The sequence below is a fragment of the Protopterus annectens genome, chromosome 6.part1 (assembly GCF_019279795.1).
Source record: "Protopterus annectens isolate FY-2018-M chromosome 6.part1, PAN1.0, whole genome shotgun sequence".
Classification (NCBI taxonomy): domain Eukaryota; kingdom Metazoa; phylum Chordata; order Ceratodontiformes; family Protopteridae; genus Protopterus; species Protopterus annectens.
The window spans coordinates 200,317,719-200,336,041 of NC_056738.1; the positions used below are offsets into that span (position 1 = coordinate 200,317,719).

Here is an 18,323-nt window from a genome sequence, read left to right on the forward strand (position 1 = left end):
GCCACAATGAAAAGTTTAAATATATTTAATAATAAATAATAAAATAACATGAAAATACTAAATATCTATTTACAATAAACACCAGTTTCAGTCACAGGAAATATTAAAAATAACACAGGTGAACAGGTTCATACAGTTACAGAAAAAACAATACTTAACTAATCTCACTATATTTTCCTGACTGATCTAAAGAATTATTATTCCTGGGTTATTTACTAGAGCAAGCTAGATGAAGTAGGTGAAAGATCCTTCTTTGTCAGGTTACAAAAATGGAGTGCTATGAGACTTCAGTCTCATGTAGTATTAAAATATCATTTTTAGTAATGGATTACAGAATGACATCATATATATCTGGTCATCTCACTAATGGTTACCATGCTTCCCCCCTTGGCTAGACACTGTCAGGATTTAGCACATATGTGTCAATAATGCACACACCCAGAGCATAGCTAAGATCTGCTGCAGCTCCTGGAAGTCATAAAACAATTTCAAAACTCCACTCTTCCAGAGTAGCAATTATTTCACCCCAAAGACAATGCAGGATTCTTCCTAGTACAGATTTTTTTCTCTGGCTGCATCGAGAACTGTAAGATACAGTCCTAAGCCAGGCAATTTAATTTCATACTATTGTCAAAGTTTGAGATTAACCTCTTCTCTTCTAGTATCCTTTGTTGAAATATATACATTTCAACAGTTACGATAATACATGTACATTTCTTCCACTGTCCAGCAGGACACACTGTTGATACATTTACAGCACAAGCATCTGTACAAATCAGTTTTATATTCAAATAACATATAATTCTTTACTAAATTCCAGATAGCTGTGCTGCCATATGTTACACATCCACTGCCCTACTTCTCCTGGCATAGCTGGCGATGCCCCACTTCATAACAGAAGTGATAAGTGAGAAGTGATGGGTAGGGGGAACAACTGAAGCATCAGTGCAGGTTTGGGAAAGGAGTGTAACATGATAGAACGTAGCATGGGATATGCATAGCAATATGAGTGTAATTATGGCAGGAAGGAGCATTATTGATGAAAAGTCAGGGGATAAATTGAAAGTGAGGAGCAGATGTTTATAATTAACAGTATATTGATATGAATTGTCAGACTTTTTATTAGTACATAGATATATAGGGATACTTATTTAAGATGGGTACTGTACAGAGTTAAAGTTGTGGTGGTAAAGGGATATAGGAAACTGGAGAAGTATTTGTTGCTTTAAGGGGTGCTGCTAAGGAAGTAAATTGTGGGAGGAGATAGGAAAATTTAAAGTAAGGATATGGGAGAGGCTGAAGAATTGGAGATAGGAGAAGAGGGAATCAGGAAAAGAATCTCCCACTTTAGCAGAAGACTATAACTTTTGACACTTGCTCAGAGTGAGACTCCAGACGTTTCTCCAAGCCACAGTATAAAGCAAGTAATAGACTTAAAAATAATAGATTTAAAATAAATAAATGCTAATGAAATTGATGTTTTTTAATGTTCTGGACAGTAGTATAAGAATGGGTCACACTTGTGCTGACCATATACTTTTAAGCAGACCAGTGTAAGGTATGGGAAATGAGCAAGCAAGTGTTTTGGTTTGGTACTATTTCTTCTTTTTATGTTTTGTTTGTTTTTTTTTGTCAGAGACTTTAGATATGTCTTTACTTTGGGAGAAGCAGACACAGTGTTTCTTTCAACTTTCTGAGCAGCAGTGATTACAATGTCAGGTTTTGATCTACTAAAAGTTGCAGGTACTTCTGGAAGGAGGTAGCTGGTATGACACAGTCTATACGGATCATTAATGAGAATGTTGTCTTCCTTCATGAGTTATTGCACAGGGCCGAATAACATGACATTAGTCTTTGATTGCTACTGATTAGTTTGTTGGTAGTTAGCCAATAATGCAGAAGTTCAAAGTCATGTTAAAGTTCTTTTGTCATGCAGGCAGTATGTTTTCCTGCTTTTGTGATTACAATATCATCTTCAGATATATATATATATATATATATATATATATATATATATATATATATATATATATATATACACACACACACACACACACACATATATATATATATATATATATATATATATATATATATATAAAATTTCAAGTGGAAATAGCTTAACAAATCAATCTTTCAACATATTGCTTGGGTTTGAAGTTGCACTGACAAACATAAGAGCAATATGTTAAAAGACTGATTTGTTAAGCTATTCCCACCTGAAATTTTATATATATATATATATATATATATATATATATATATATATATGTATATATATATATATATATATATATATATATATATGTAAACTAGACTGGTTATTATGTGAAGATGATATATATATCACCCACGCAGATGGGATCTGGAAGGTCGATTGCAGAATCCTGCACTAAGGCACTGTACGAGCACATCCACTCGTGCATGAATTGTGCCATCCCAAATAGAACTAAGATGCTCTTCTCCAAAAAAAGGAAGCCAATCTGGTGGTCCCCTGCTATAAACAAACTATACAACAGAAGGAAGAAACTGTTGCAGAAAAGAGTAAAATCCCAGGATGCAAAAAACTCCCTCACCAGCCTCAGTAAGAAGCTGAGATCCCTCATAAAATCCTCAAAAGCTAGTTACGAAAATAAAATTGGCAAAGATTCCAAAGACAACCACAAGGCATTCTATAATTATGTCAAGAATCTAAATGGCAATGCTCAGATCTGCTCTGAGCTACAACAGAATGGCATTAAATATACTGATCCCAAGGATATTGCCAATATCCTGGCAGATCGATTTAGTGCCAACTTCACCCCCATCTCACCCCTAAAGGGCCCATCTCAATACCAAAAGATTGCCAAATTCCGGTAATCACGGCCACACAGGTAAAAACCGCACTCTCCAAAGCTAAGAATACAGCATCTATGGGACAAGATGACATCCCAGGCTGTGTACTACATGAACTACAAAATGAACTGGCACCTCACCTAAGTGTTATGTTTAATCATAGCCTCACCTCAGGCTTCGTGCCCACTGAGTGGCGCACAGCTACAGTTATCCCGCTCCACAAGGGAGGATCTGCCTTGGATCCCGGGAACTACCATCCCATCAGTCTGACAAGCCTGATCTGCAAGGGCATGGAACACATTATCACGGAACTTATAAACAAAGACTTTGGCAACCTTCAAACACTGGACCCCACCCAGTTTGGGTTTGTGAAGGGCCGATCTTGTCTCCTGAATCTGATTGACTTCTTCGAATCAGTCTCCAGAGCTGTGGATGAGGGTAAGTCTGTTCACACAGCCTATCTGGACCTTGTCAAGGCCTTCAACACCATCCCCCACTCTGGAATCATAGATAAACTTACTAAGCTGGGCATAAATCCCTACGTCACTCGATGGGCTGCCAACTGGCTTACTGACAGAACCCAGATTGTAAAAGTATCCAACTCCAAATCCAGCTGCAGACAAGTGACAAGTGGAGTACCTCAGGGTTCAGTCCTGGGACCACTCTTGTTTGGCATCTACTTCTCTGAAGTACAGGCCAACACTAAGGGACTCTGGCTAACAAAGTTCGCAGATGACTGCAAACTGGGAGCCATTATTGAATCCCCAAATGATGTGGATATTCTACAAAAGGGCCTTACAGAAACAGATGCCTGGTGCCAGAGCCATGGGCTCAAGCTCGATGCCAAGAAATGTATAGTTATCCCCTTTGGAAAAAAAAGTGTACCCATGAATTACCACATAGGTGGCAGGACACTAAACATTGAAAGTGTGATGAGAGACTTAGGGACACAGGTGGACAGTGGTCTCACTTTCGATAACCACATTGCCACAACAGTCAGGAAATCCTTCTATGTGGCACACCTCAACACTAAGGGCTTTTCATCCAGAAAAAAGGAGGTCATTGTCCCACTGTACTCATCCCTCATTAGACCCATTATAGTGTATAATGCCCCATTTGGTATGTACCTCACAAGACATCTGCAACAGCTGGAAAGGCCACAGAAATACCTCACTAAAGGAATCACAGGCCTAAAGCAGATGCCATATGCTGACCGTCTAAAAAACTCCAGCTATACTATGTGGCATATCGTCTACTCAGAGGCGATCTCTGCTTAACATACAAGGCCATGTCAAACCCTGAGCTGTTGGACATGCTCCACTTAAAGAAATCCCAATCCCTCAGAGCCACACGCTCCAGGGATCTAAACCTTGTCATCACAATGAACAAAACAGGATAGTTTCCTGACCCAGAGACTTCCCATACTCTGGAATAGACTGCCCATACATGTCAAGCAGAGCGCCTCATTGGCTCTCTTCAAAAGGAACCTTGATGATTGGATGGGAGATAGGAAATTCACCCCAGGGATCATGTCAGTCACCCTGCTAGACAGGGGCCCAGAGAAGTAAATATTGTTGGAAGAAATATCCAGGGAATTGTTATGGCTAGGTTTGCATAGGCCCTATTGCTTGGGCTTGAAGTTACATTGACAAACATACACAAGGATACATCAAAGTGCTTTTGCATCTCATTAAGGGCCACAGTGAAAAGGCCCTGTTAATGAGATGTAGTATTTTGTAATTTAAAGACACATTAGTTGCAGTTAAGAAAGACCTCATTATAAGTTAATTTGCATGTCTCTGAATCATATTAACAGCACTTCCTGTGGTAGTTAACTGTGGAGCCCACACAGTGTAAACACAGACACCCCTCTCTCTCAGTTAGCACACACACACACACACGCACATACATCACATACTTTTCCCTTTTGTCAGAACATCCTCAATGTCTTCTTTTCTGTCTAGGTAATTCAAAGATGACAGCCAGTCCATAACTCCAGACAACATTTGAGTTTCACATTTTATATCCTTCAGTTAAATGCATGCTATGGCATATTGTCTACAAGGTAGAGAGGTACGACTCTCATTTTCCATCTCTGCCACTCTTTAGGCACATTTACAGGCATAACGCGATATGCTCAAAATATTTTAAAAAAGTACCAGCTGTACTAACTGATGTGGGGTAATGCAGGAGTTTCTCATGCCAAAGGTGCAAGATTCAAATCCTTTTTTTCCCCTGTACTTTTTAAAAAAATATTTTTAGCAACATCGCTGGTGTCAAGTGGTTCCCTGCACTTTATATTTTACATATGTGCCTTTTGGGTATGCCACATTGAGTATCCCTGGCGTCTAGTGTTTCCCCACCCTGTGATCCTTGGACTGTTTTAAATTCCATTAAGACTCAAAAATAAGTTTTAGCTCTGCTGTCTAGTGCCCCCAACTCCTGATCCCTGTACTATTTTAAGTACCATTAAGGCATGAGAGTATTATCCCTGGTGGATAGTGCCCCATGATCCCTATATTGTTTTTACTGCTGTTAAGGCACATTAATAAGTTTTATCTCAGGTGTCTATTGTTCCCTCAAACCCCCAATCCTTGTACTGTTTTAAGTGCTGTTAAGGCATGATACTATTATCCCTGCTGGCTAGTGATTCTCCCCACACAGTGTTGCAGGCTCTGTTCACTAGTGTAGGGGTGCGTGGAAATAAGACAGCTGCTGCTACCCAACTCCCCTACACAAACACACAGACATAAAATGCCCTTTTCCCTACCGAATGGCATTCACAAACACACACACACACACACACACACACACACACACACACACACACACACACACACACACACACACACACACACCCTAATGTAAACCTTCTCCTCCTAATGTACCTCCCAGGCAGAAACAAACTCACACGTACACTTATACATGCAGCACCTTGTGTACTCTCATGTGTACACCTACTTACCCTACCTTACCTTACCACTAATCTCTTTGTTATTTATCTTTACCAAGAAGGATGAACTCGGCCTTTTTCCTGTGTTCACTAATGCAATGAGGAAGGAGTGCCTGTGCTAATCTACGTAACCTAGTGATTCATGTTGATGCATTCCCTGAGATATTTCTGGAGGAGAGAGAGACTATATGGTTAATTAGCACTTGCCTCTGTCCCAAGAGAGATTAGCATATAGCACAGCTGCAGAGACTGCCCTAAGCGGTGTTGCATGTCTTTATGCAAAAGCATCGTGTTAGGGTTGTCTCTGAATACAAAAAGGTTATCTGAAGGTGTACATATTGTGCACACCTCATGGTAACCTTTATGACTTTAGCCCAAATAATTTTATTTGCCTTTGTAACAAATGATTGGGCTACAAGGAATCCTCCCCTATGCCAACTCCTACAGATGCCAAAGCTATTGATAGAACCTTGGTCACCAATGTTGCAGTTAAGGGCTGTTTTATATTCTTTCCCAGATTCTTATCTTAATCTGCACTTCTTATTCTGCCTTATGTTTCTCAACAGTGCAGCCATTACTGTTTTTAACTACTCCATCAGTGTAGGTAGTAGTTATGCAATAATGGCTTTTTTGGTGCTCAGATGTCACTGTACGTAATTCATGTTTAAAGAATGCGCACGTCACCAAATACTGCTTGTAACCACTTAAGAAATATCTATGACAGTTTTATCAGTTGACCTTGCAAACATTTAAAAAAGTTTGTTTTCAAAAGTTTGTTTTTAAAGGAGAAATTCAGTGTGTAAGCAGACTGTATATAAATGCATTTTTCATTTAACATTTAGTCATGTATAAACATATTCTGTGCCCTCTAAGCCATAACATTCCTGATAAATGCCAAAAACATACTTATATTATTAGAGAAAGTAGATCTGACACTACCTTTACACCATTAATTTTCTTTTATTATTTATAAAACTTTTTGTTGAAAATGTTTTCACGTATTCCAGGAAATGTTTTATGCATTGTACTTATTTTCCCATGTTATGTGATGGGTCTACCTGATATTATAAAAACCCACTTCACTGAACCGCAAAAAAGACAAAATGACTTTGTTGAAAACTCAGTTTTTTGAACATGTACATTACTTGAGTTTTACTCCATGAAAAGACATAGTTGGCCACCATGGGGAAATTTGCCCTTTTCCCCATTATAGTGCAATCTCGTAGTTGGTTTATTTAGTTAGGGGGGAGTTGGGGGTGATGCCCTCCCACTTGGGTGGGTTTGATATGCTGCAGTGTGTTTGTGTTTACCTGGTGGCCAAGTGTCTCCTTTCTCGGAATAAAACTTCAGTGATGTGCTCATTTGAAAAATTGAGTTTTCGGCAAAGTCGTCACTTCTTTTTGAAGTTCGGTAAAATGGGTTTTCAATAATATCAGGTAGACCCCCCCCCCGCTAAGAGTGCTATGACATTCATCTTTATCCATTACTAATGCATTAAACTCTCTGCAATATAGTGCCACCTGCCTCATGTCAACAACTGTCATGCAATCAGCAATATTTAGTGGTATCCCTAGACCATCACGACACAGGCAAGGAATAAGCAGGTTTTCTCAATAATAAGTTGAGAGTTTTTAATCCATGAAGAAAACTAAGCAGAAACTGTGATGGAAGTGACAGCTGCAGACAGTAATATTATTTTCAGATAAAAAATAACATTGTTACTACTGCCATTCCCTTGATGTTTGTGACAGGTAAATGCTTCTGAAGAAAACTGCTTATTTGGAAAACATTTGGGCTTTGCACATTATAACTGTAATTTCTTGTAACGCAATACTTGCTTAAGCAGTAATTAGTCTCAGGTTAACAGAACTGGGACTGGAATCACGCCACTGACTGTCTAAGAGAAGAGTTCATTATATGACAGTTTCTTTGCATGTCACAAGGAAGGGTCTGTCTAAGCTGCACAGGTCACTTCATACTCATGACGCAGCAGACTGAGTGTGTGCGTATATGTGTGTGAGTTTGTTTGTACATGCTTGGGGGAAGATAGAAGATGAGCACAGAAGGAGGTGGTGATTTGATTTTAATATATTTTAAGTGGTTTATGGTGTGTGAATCAGCTGTGGTGGATGTAACAGCAACAGGTTTTCTGTGGGGTAGGCAATAGATAATTTTGTTTTTAGAAGGATTACTGTTTCGTGTGTTTCTTCCTGATAATAGCATCTGATTTGATCACAGGGAAGAATACCTCTTAGTGGTGTTTTGCGATTTTAGCAGAATTGTCATGCCCATTGTGTAGTTTGAATTTGTACTTGTGTGCATTTATTTCTTTATTGTGAACACCCTCTCATGTAGATGATATCATACTTTTGCCGTACACTATAGTCGAGCTGCTAGTATTTTACTTTCAAGGGCATGGCGTACAGTGATTAAGATTAAGTGGAGAGTAGTTTCCAAACTAACACTTTACGTTGGATGTGCATATTTAGGTGCCTTTGGGATTGATTTCGGTGCTGACCACCAAATTAAAAATGGATGGGCATTAGACAAAATGCTAGCACAATGAACAGGTTTAGACAAAATGCTAGCACAATAAACAAGCTTTTTATGCCACTTTAACTATTATTGGGGCACAAACATGACTTTTCAACAGCACTTTATTTAAGAGATACTATTTGATTGGTATGGGGTTAGTGTTTGATACTGAATTTTTGCATGAATGATGAAAACAGTACAGTGAAAGGATATTTGGTTAAGCAGAAGATATTGAAATACTCTGTAGAACATCATCTATATGTGATAAAAACATTTTTACATTCTGAAAAGTCTGTTCTTCTCATGATCAGGCAAAAAGGTAATGAAAATAATTTCTCTTTTAATTTCTGCTTACTGCCTTTAGCAGAGATCACTTTTCTTAAGTTAAACTTATTACAAGATTTGTCCATTTATTATATTGATGATAGGGAGATTAGAGTTAACATATGTGTGTGTGTGTGTGTGTGTGTGTGTGTGTGTGTGTGTGTGTGTGTGTGTGTGTGTGTGTGTACTAGAGCTTTCAGGCATTAGGTTGTTGGCATGGTTATGGGTCCCAGGGTCACAGGCACAGCTTTTATTTGTACTAGGTGAAGCTTCTTCTAGGCTCCTTCCCTGAAATAAGAATATAACATGTTAAACATAATGATGATGATGATGATGATGATGCTAATGATGACCCTACTCTGCAGTGTCTGCATACCTCTCAACCTCTTAGTGTAAAAAATCTGGACAAAGCCTGACAGAATGGGGAGAACAATGGCTCAAAAATAGGGACAGATTTTAAATAGAGATTCATCCAGATTCATCCTCCCCACACCCTAACCTTAGTCTACATTCCTCCTTTCTGTCTCACTAAAACGTTCTCTAAATTTATAATCTCACTAAACTACTATGATATTTCTCTATTTCTCCCCTTTTCTATTCAAGGCTATTTAAAGGAACAACAAATTGTAATATAATGTAATGTATAAAGACTTAACTAACAAAATTGCACTATATAATTGTAATTTACTTGTCTATGAACCTGAAAGCATTGTGCAAAGTCTTTATTGGTTGTAATTACTGCAATTTTATGTTTGTGTATGTAACTAAATTTCTAAATGTGGAGCTTTTCTCCCCGGGCCTCAGCTGAAAACAGGTCATGAAACCCAATTCATCTATCCCAGTTAACAAATGTCAAATAAATAAATACTGCTCTTATAAACTAAGAAAGTTGCTAGAATAACAGGATTTGTCTTTGCATGCATTTTTCTGATATGTATGAAGTCTGATTCACAGATGTATATCATTATTTAGTGACTTCACTCCACAGATCATCCCAGTAATTTGCCAGAAAATCATGCATTTTATGAGGAAAAGACCAAAAATATGAGGCAAAAATCTGGACAGTTGAGAAGTATGAGCTGGACAGAAGCCTGCTGAATCTTCTTGCTGCTGTACTGTCACAGTAACCTACAGAGGCAGTGGTTTGCTTCCCAGAATAGAGAACTGCCAAGTAGACGTTTGACTACCTGGATAGATGTGAGCCCAGCTGGTGTCTTGGAACACCACTGTGGTGGGAGAAACTAGTATGCACTGTATCTATAGACTATGTACCACTAGGCCAGTTGACGTCACTGATTTTGTGGCACTCTGAGAATACTTGTACTTCTGAATATGATAGACTACACCTGATTCATGCTCTGCTTGGGCACCTGCCTGATTTGGATATGAAAGCATCTGTCAGACTCAGTGATGCTGCCATTTTCTAATTAAGAAAACAAAACTGTATAGCTGGATAACAAGGCAGAGAGTAGACACTGTATGTGATGAATCTAAAGCAAGATAAAAAATGTCCTGTAGCAGGTTAACTGTGGTATTTGGTAACAGTTTCATAGAGGTTCTTGTCATGCTTTTCCCCTTGTTTATCCAAGTTAAGTTAGAAAGCAATTATATGAGTTTTTATTTGTTTTCTTGTTTTTTTTTTTCAGAAAGGTAAAGGCAGTTCAGCTGTCACTATACAGTCTGCTGGGGATATGCAGAAATAAGGCAGAGCTGTCATTGATAAGAATTCATAAAATACATGTTACCATGTTTAATTAATAAAGAGTTCCTATGATGCATGTAAATAAGCAATACTTACTCATCATGGCCTTTGTAAACATAGAAGAAAGTTCTCCAGGTTTGGACAGCAGCAAAAAGAAGAGTGAAGACTCCCACAAAAGTGCTGAACTGGCAGGCTGAAGGCGGGCCCCATTCATTCACAACAAACCGGAAAACCAATGTGCCTGTCACATTCTCCTCCCTCCAGAAGCCTTCACTGAAGAGTAAACACCTCCCCTTGAAATCACTGCCATTCAATGCCAGAGGCACCACTACTAGAAGGGCACAAAGAAAAGCCAAAAAGTAGGCCAAGCACTGGGCAAAGAGCAGCTTGTTTCTAATCTCCATTTTGTAAACAAGGCATCATCAACAGATGAACGGAGAAAGAGAGAGAGCGAGAGTTACATCATGGGCTGACATCAGTGGTTTTAAATCCCAGCTGTATGATGCTAAAGGAACGGCTCAGTATGCGGCTACAGAAGCCTTCTGTAGACAAATAGTTAATCTCTAGCTGCTCTGAGAGACAGAGACAGAGAGAGAAAGAAGGAAAGAGAGAGAGAGAGAGAGAGAGAAAGTGAATTTATAACGGCTGAAATATAACTATCAGATGATTTCTTTTGGAAAAATTTCTCCATTCTAATTTCTCTTAATTACCTGATTTGCTGGTCTTTCAGGGATATAAAGAAATACAGAAATAAACAGGTTTTGTTTCTTAACAGATTTAGTTAATATCAGCTAAAATTCCACTGTAATTTAGCAAAGACACAAACTACATTTCATTCAAGATTACATTTAACATATCAGCAATAAAGGATAATTCCAGGTGAAAATAACACCCTATACACGATGCAGTAATGGAGACAGTTATACTCCGAAGCAACATAATTTTTATTACAAAGGTGATCATTATCTATATATTGCATGCTGTATAAATGATATTTTTGTTACCAAATCAATCTCAAAGTAAAACCAAAATGTGTCATTGTAACTATATCAGACAAACATAAAGACATTAAAAAAAATTCCCTATTGTACACTGATAGCAGCAAGTTAATACTGTGTCGGCATAATATTTACCTTAAAAATACTTATGGAAGATTTGAAGGCATTTTTACAACTTTAATATGGTTAAATCTCCCAAAATATATATTTATAGAAAAAAATAAATGAAACAAAAGCATAAAAAAGACCTGCAAGGGCAGATAGCTTATTATACAATGCCTCCTCTAAAACGTGCATGCTGATTGGCCAGCCCAACCAGCGTGCCCGTTGTAAATCCCTCAATATACTAACGGGAAAAGGTCCGGTCGCCCGGACTTTTTCCGTTAGTATAAAACACTGTCTCGCTATGTTAAAAGAGTTTAACATAGCGACACAGGTTTAAAAAAAGCAACGCAGATCTCCGTTGCTTTTTTTAAAGCTGTCTCGCTATGTTAAACTCCTTTAACATAGCGACACAATGTAAAGCAACGGAGATCTTGCGATCTCCGTTGCTTTAACCTGTCTTGCTATGTTAAATGAGTTTAACATAGTGAGACAGCTTTAAAATAAGCAATGGAGATCTCCGTTGCTTATTTTAAAGCTGTCTCGCTATGTTAAACCCATTTAACATAGCGATAAAAGCAACGGAGATCTTGCGTTCTCCGTTGCTTTTGCCCAACTCTGATGTACTGCGAGGCATGCGCAGTACATCAGAACTGCCGCAGAACACCAGACAGCTGCGGAAGGGCAGCAAAGAGGCATTATACAATGCCATTATTTAAGAAAAGTAATTATTTCTTTTCTTAAATAATGTCATTAATATAATAACCACGCCTAGGTGTGGGTAATGCTGGATTTACCCACGGTTGTCTTTGTTTGGTCCCGGGCTTAGCCCTCGGGACCAAACCACGCCAACCGTGGGTAAATCCAGCATTACCCACACCCAGGCGTGGGTTATTGCTATAGTACTTACCTACTGAACCTATAGTTTAAAATAATCAAAATACACCTACAATGTGTTGAACAAAATAACCTTGACTGATACTTTTTTAGCAGTGGTTTAAAATGTTTCATTATTGAGTATAATATTTCAGTTCAGATGGATGTGTTCATTCATGGATGGCCAGCATTTTGTTTATTTAATGCTAAGAAATAAAAATAAAATTTAAGATACAAATGCAAAAAGTGAATTACAAAGAACAGTGCATCATACAGTAGAAAGGATCTAGCATTATATGCAATATATATTTTTTATTTTTCTTATAACTAATATATTAACACTGACAAACATGTTAGGGGCATACCATTAGGTTAAAATATATTTTATACAAAAAGTAACAGCAATTTGTATATTATGATATACAGAAAATACAAATGCCAAATAAACTACTGCATCTATAGAAATAAAGAATTCTCTCTTAGATACTGAGGAAATTCAATTTTATTGATTTAAAATTTTGCACACTGAGCTTTATGGTCACACCAAGTACCTTAAGTCACTGCACTGTTTAAAACTTTAATTATATTAATTAACCATGGCTCAGGCATGATAGCATTGAAGAATTTGAGTTGTTCTTTATACTCACAGAGACTAGTGCATGCATAGTATTCAACGTAGTGGTTACAGCAAACTCAAGGCCTTAGGAGAGTCCACCTGAGTTTGCTTTAATAATATTTTGTATCATAATCTGACTCCCCATCCCAGTTATCTAAATCTGTCTTAAACAAAGCAACAGAGGAAGAAACTCTGATATATAATGCTAAGGCATTCCACAACTTGCCTCCCCTAATACAAGACTCTTCAGTATTTCCCATTTTTAATAGTCTCACTTCTGTAACTTGCTGTTTATCTTTTTTTCTGGTAATGTTGCCCCTCCTTTACCCTGTAATTATTTGCCTAAGTCATTTACATTTCATTATCATTCATTAGTAGATCTGGGTCTCCTATGCCTTATTAAATTAGGTCCTTCTCCAAGATAAATTGTCTCACTATTCCCCTCCATGAAGTCTAGCTGTCATGTGACATGCTACATACAGAATTTTATAATTAGTCTATTTCTGTCTGCCAGAGAGAGAGAGAGAGAGAGAAAGAGTCGCTTGCCATTCTCTGACAGGGAAAGAAATGGATATGTATTTATCAACAAAAAGGATAAGCTTGCAGTGGATAAACAGAACTGGCTAGTTCAAGAGCGAAACATCCTTCGGTTTTAATTCTAGTGCGAGGTGTAGATATTCGGCAGCTTTAGTGACAGAACCAAGCACAGAAGATGTGCTTTTAAAATTTCTGGAATCACCAAGGCATACACTAAGCAGAGCACACTGGTCATGGTACATGGACGGTGGGTGGTGATACAAAGCAAAACCGCAGAAGGAGAGAATCCTGGAGTTCAGCCAACTTGTGTTACTTACTAGTAAATACTTCTTGTGCCTTTATTAGCAGCTAGCAAATTACCTGAGTGGTAGAATAGGGAAAAAATGCACCTGTCTAAATGGGTCATCACAGAAATACAAACCTTTGGGCTTTTTAGTTAAATAACGCCAAGAGAAAGCCATTATGGTTAACAGAATTACTGGATAAAAAGGTAAGAGTCAATGAGGTGGCCTTTTTCCTGCTATATACATGAAGGTGATTCAGAGTAGGGATACAACGTGGCCTGTAGAGTAGGTGACTAGAGCAAATGTAGATAGACCTGTAACATAATGAGATGTGATATGAATTGTGCTGATCTCTGTAGTATTTATATGCCCAGTCTATGTCCACAGTCATTCAAGTTTTATTAGTTGCAAGAAATCTGTAGCAAATACACCTACACGGACTAGAGGATTCCTTCAGCAGTCTTTAAAGCCATGCATCATGGAATAAAGTATATTATATCTGGGAAACAAGATGTTGTCAGTGCTTATCTACATGCAGTGAGTGTGGCTGTTTAAGTACATATTATGACAGAGTAGGGCCTCATACATCATAAACATACGGTCATGCCTCAACTCTGTCCAAAGATATCAGTTGGGCTACTCACATTACCTCTTGTATGTAGATGTTGCTATGTGTGTGTGTGTGTGTGTGTGTGTGTATGTGTGTGTGTATGTGTGTGTGTGTGTGTGTGTTTGTGTATGTGTATCTATGTGCATATCAGACATTACAGGTGTAGACTGCTCTTGTATGTAGATGTTGGTGTGTGCGTGTGTGTGTGTGTGTGTGTGTGTGTGTGTGTGTGTGTGTGTGTGTGTGTACGTGTGTCTTTGTGCATATCAGACATTACAGGTGTAAACTGCTTAGATGTACTGCTAGCCACTTGAGGATACATGACAAATAAAGCCACCCAGATAGTATTTGGCTGTACTGTATTTTTAAGTGAATAGACAAATAACTCCATGTGGGAACAGACCAGTATGGAATGTGGAGATCACAGTACCATCTGCAATGTCTCCTGCACTTCTTCTTCCTTATCAGGGAATGTAGTGATGCATGCCCACAGAGACATGAAAGCTTATTCTATCAATGGCCTCAAGGTACAGAGTACCACTATGACAGTCCATATCATAGGTTCATAGGTTCATAGATTAGTACTAGGTTAAATGCCCCTGCGAGCCATTTTAAACCTAGCCAATTATCCCTTGTGAGACTCAAACCCTGCACCTTGTGTTTGCAAGGCAAACACCTTAACCATTAGGCCACCCTCCCAACCCTCATATACTAGAATAGTCTGTTTGCTGGTTAGATCAAGTCTGTTGATCATCTGCATTATAGAAGCCTCTTTAGTGATACCTTGTGCCACAAGACTCCTATGTAATTGCCAACAGTGAGTAATGTGCCCATACAATTTCAGCAAGTATACACCCCATATGACATTTATACAAACATAACTGAAAACAGTGTGTTACACTTTCACAGGAAACAATGTAGCACCGACAAGTGAGTTACTGGAGATACTGTAGACTACTGATACATTTTCCCTGATATATATGACAGTGACAAGTAACAGAAGTGTTATAATATAAAATAAAATTTGCTATAGGCATGTACAGTGGATATAAAAAGTGTACACCCCCCTGTTAAATTGCCAGGTTTTTGTGATATAAAAAATGAGACCATAATAAATCATTTCCAAACTTTTCCCACCTTTAATGTGACCTATAACCTATACAATTCAATTGAAAAACAAAAAAATCGATTAGGGGAAAAATATAAAAAATGTACAATAAGCTGGTTGCATAAGTGTGCACACCCTTAAACTAATACTTTGTTGAAGCACCTTTTGCTTTAATTATAGCATTCAGTCTTCTTGGTACACACCTACCATCAATTAAAGAGACTTTGATTAACCTCAAATAAAGTTCATCTGTCCTAGTAGGATTTTCCTGACATTTACTCAGTTGCCTACTACAGCAAAAGGGATGGTTCGCAGAGAGCTTACAAAGCATCAAAGGGATCTCATTGTTGAAAGGTATCAGTCAGGAGAAGGGTACAAAAAAATTTCCACAGCATTGGATATACCATGGAACACAGTGAAGACAGTCATCAAAAAGTGGAGAATATATGGGACAAAAGTGATAGGTTCATAAGTTCATAGGTAGGTACTAGGCTATCTGCCCGAAGGCATTTATAAGCCTAGCCAGAATGTGTTGGCTTTCGCCGCCCCCTTAGATTAGTTCCCTGTGCCTCTGTCCAACAGAGCCACTGAAGGGATCCTTGAGGTAAACTTTCTGTTTCCCATCCACTCATCAAGATTTCTTTTGAAGAGTGTTAGCGAGGAGCTCTGTCTAATGTAGATTGGGATCTTGTTCCAAAGCATGGGAATTCTCTGGGACAGGAATCTATCCCTCCAGCATGTCCTATTTATTGTTGTGGTGAGGTTTAGATCCCTAGAGCGTGTGGCTCGCGGGGATAAGGTTTTATTTAGGTGGAGCATGTCCATCAATTCTGGGTTGGACATGGCCTTGTATGTCAGGCAGAGATCACCTCTGAGTAGGCGGTATGCAACTGAGTACAGCTGTAATTTCTTCAGTCGAGCTGCATAGGGCATCTGTTTGAGGCCAATGATCCTCTTGGTGAGGTACTTCTGTGGTCTTTCCAGCTGTTGCAGGTGTCTTGTAAGGTACATCCTAAATGGGGCGTTGTACTCTATGATGGGTCTGATAAATGATGAGTAGAGGGGCACAATGACCTCTTTTGATCTGGATGCGAACCCTTTTGTGATTAGGTGGGCCATGTAGAAAGATTTTCTAACCACTTTGGCAATGTGATTATCAAAGGTGAGATTACTATCTACTTGGGACCCCAGATCCCTTATTACGTCTTCTGTACTTAGGGGACTACCACCTATGTGGTAGTTTGTGGGTACTTTGTTTTTTCCAAAGGGGATGACTATGCACTTTTTGGCATTTAGCTTGAGGCCATGATTTTGACACCAGGTATCCGTCTCAGTGAGACCTTTTTGGAGGAAGTCTGTGTCAGCCGGAGAGTCAGTTATAGCCCCTAGTTTGCAGTTGTCTGCAAACATGGTCAGCCATAGTCCTCCTGTGCTTGCCTGTACCTCTGAGAAGTATATGCCGAACAGGAGGGGTCCTAGGACTGAGCCCTGGGGAACTCCACTTGTAACCGATTTAGAGTCGGACCTAGCTCCCGCAACTCTCACCATGTGGGTTCTGTCCATGAGCCAGTTGGCAACCCATCTTGTGATGTAGGGGTTTATGTTCAGGCTGGTGAGCATGTCTATAATACCAGAATGGGGAATGGTGTCAAAGGCCTTTGCGAGGTCTAGGTAGGCTGTGTGTACCACCTTTCCCTCATCTATAGCCTTGGTAACTGTCTCAAAGAAGTCCACCAGGTTTAGGAGGCATGATCTGCCCTTAACAAAGCAAAACCGGGTAGGGTCCAGTGTTTGGAGGTTCCCAATGTCTCTGTTAATGAGTTCCATGATGATGCGCTCCATAGCCTTGCAGACCAAGCTAGTCAGGCTTATAGGACGATAGTTCCCGGGGTCTGTTGTGGCTCCACCTTTGTGGAGTGGAATAACCGTTGCTGTGTGCCACTCTATGGGTACGTAGCCTGTGGAGAGGCTGAGTCTGAACAGTGTGTTTAGGTGAGGGGTTAGTTCGTCTTTGAGCTCATGTAGGACGCAGCCTCGGACACCGTCCTGTCCCATTGATGTTGTATTTTTGGCTTTGGAGAGGGCTGTTTTAACCTGAGTGTCTGTGATTTCAGGGACTCTACATTCTTCTGGTATGGTTATGGGCCCTTTTGGGGGTGAGAGGAGGGTGAAGTTTGCGCTGAACCTGTCTGCCAGGATGTTGGCGATATCAGTCGGTTCAGTGTATTTTGTGCCATTCTGCACTAACTCTGAGCAGATCTGAGCATTGCCACTTAGATTCTTGACATAGCTAAAGAATGCCTTGTGGTTATCTTTGGAGTCCTTGGCAATTTTTCTTTCAAAGCTCGCCTTGGATGATTTTATATGTTGATGTTACAAAGAACTGAATGTCCCTCCAAAATTGATGAAAAGACAAGACAAAAACTGGTCAGGGAGTCTGGCAAGAGACCTACAGCAACAGTGAAGGAGCTGCAGGAATTTCTGGCAAGTACTGGTTGTGTACTACATGTGACAACAATCTCCCGTATTCTCCATACGTTTGGCATATGGGGTAGGGTTGCAAGATGGAAGCCTTTTCTTACACAGAAAAACATCCAGGCCTAGCTAAAATTTGCCAAACAATACATCAAGTCTCCCAAATGCATGTGGGAAACTGTGTTATGGTCTGATGAGACTAAGGTTGAACTTTTTGGCCACAATTCCAAAAAGTATGTTTGGCGCAAAAACAACACTTTGCATCACCAAAAGAACACCATCCCCATGGTGAAGCATGGTGGTGGCAGTATTATGCTTTGCAGTCGCTTTTCTTCAGCTGGAACTGGGGCTTTAGTCAAGGTGGAGGG

General features: G+C 39.2%; 1 protein-coding gene across 1 annotated transcript in view; it reads right to left on the reverse strand.

Moving 5' to 3' along the window:
- LOC122805473 (transmembrane protein 179-like) overlaps positions 1–10,924 on the reverse strand; it is a 215,152-nt gene extending 204,228 nt beyond the window's left edge. The window contains exon 1 of the mRNA XM_044075656.1: positions 10,446–10,924. Within this exon, the coding sequence (XP_043931591.1) occupies positions 10,446–10,753 (308 nt within the window). The 5' untranslated portion in view covers positions 10,754–10,924. The remainder of the gene's footprint in view (positions 1–10,445) is intronic.
- Positions 10,925–18,323: the final 7,399 nt, after the last annotated feature.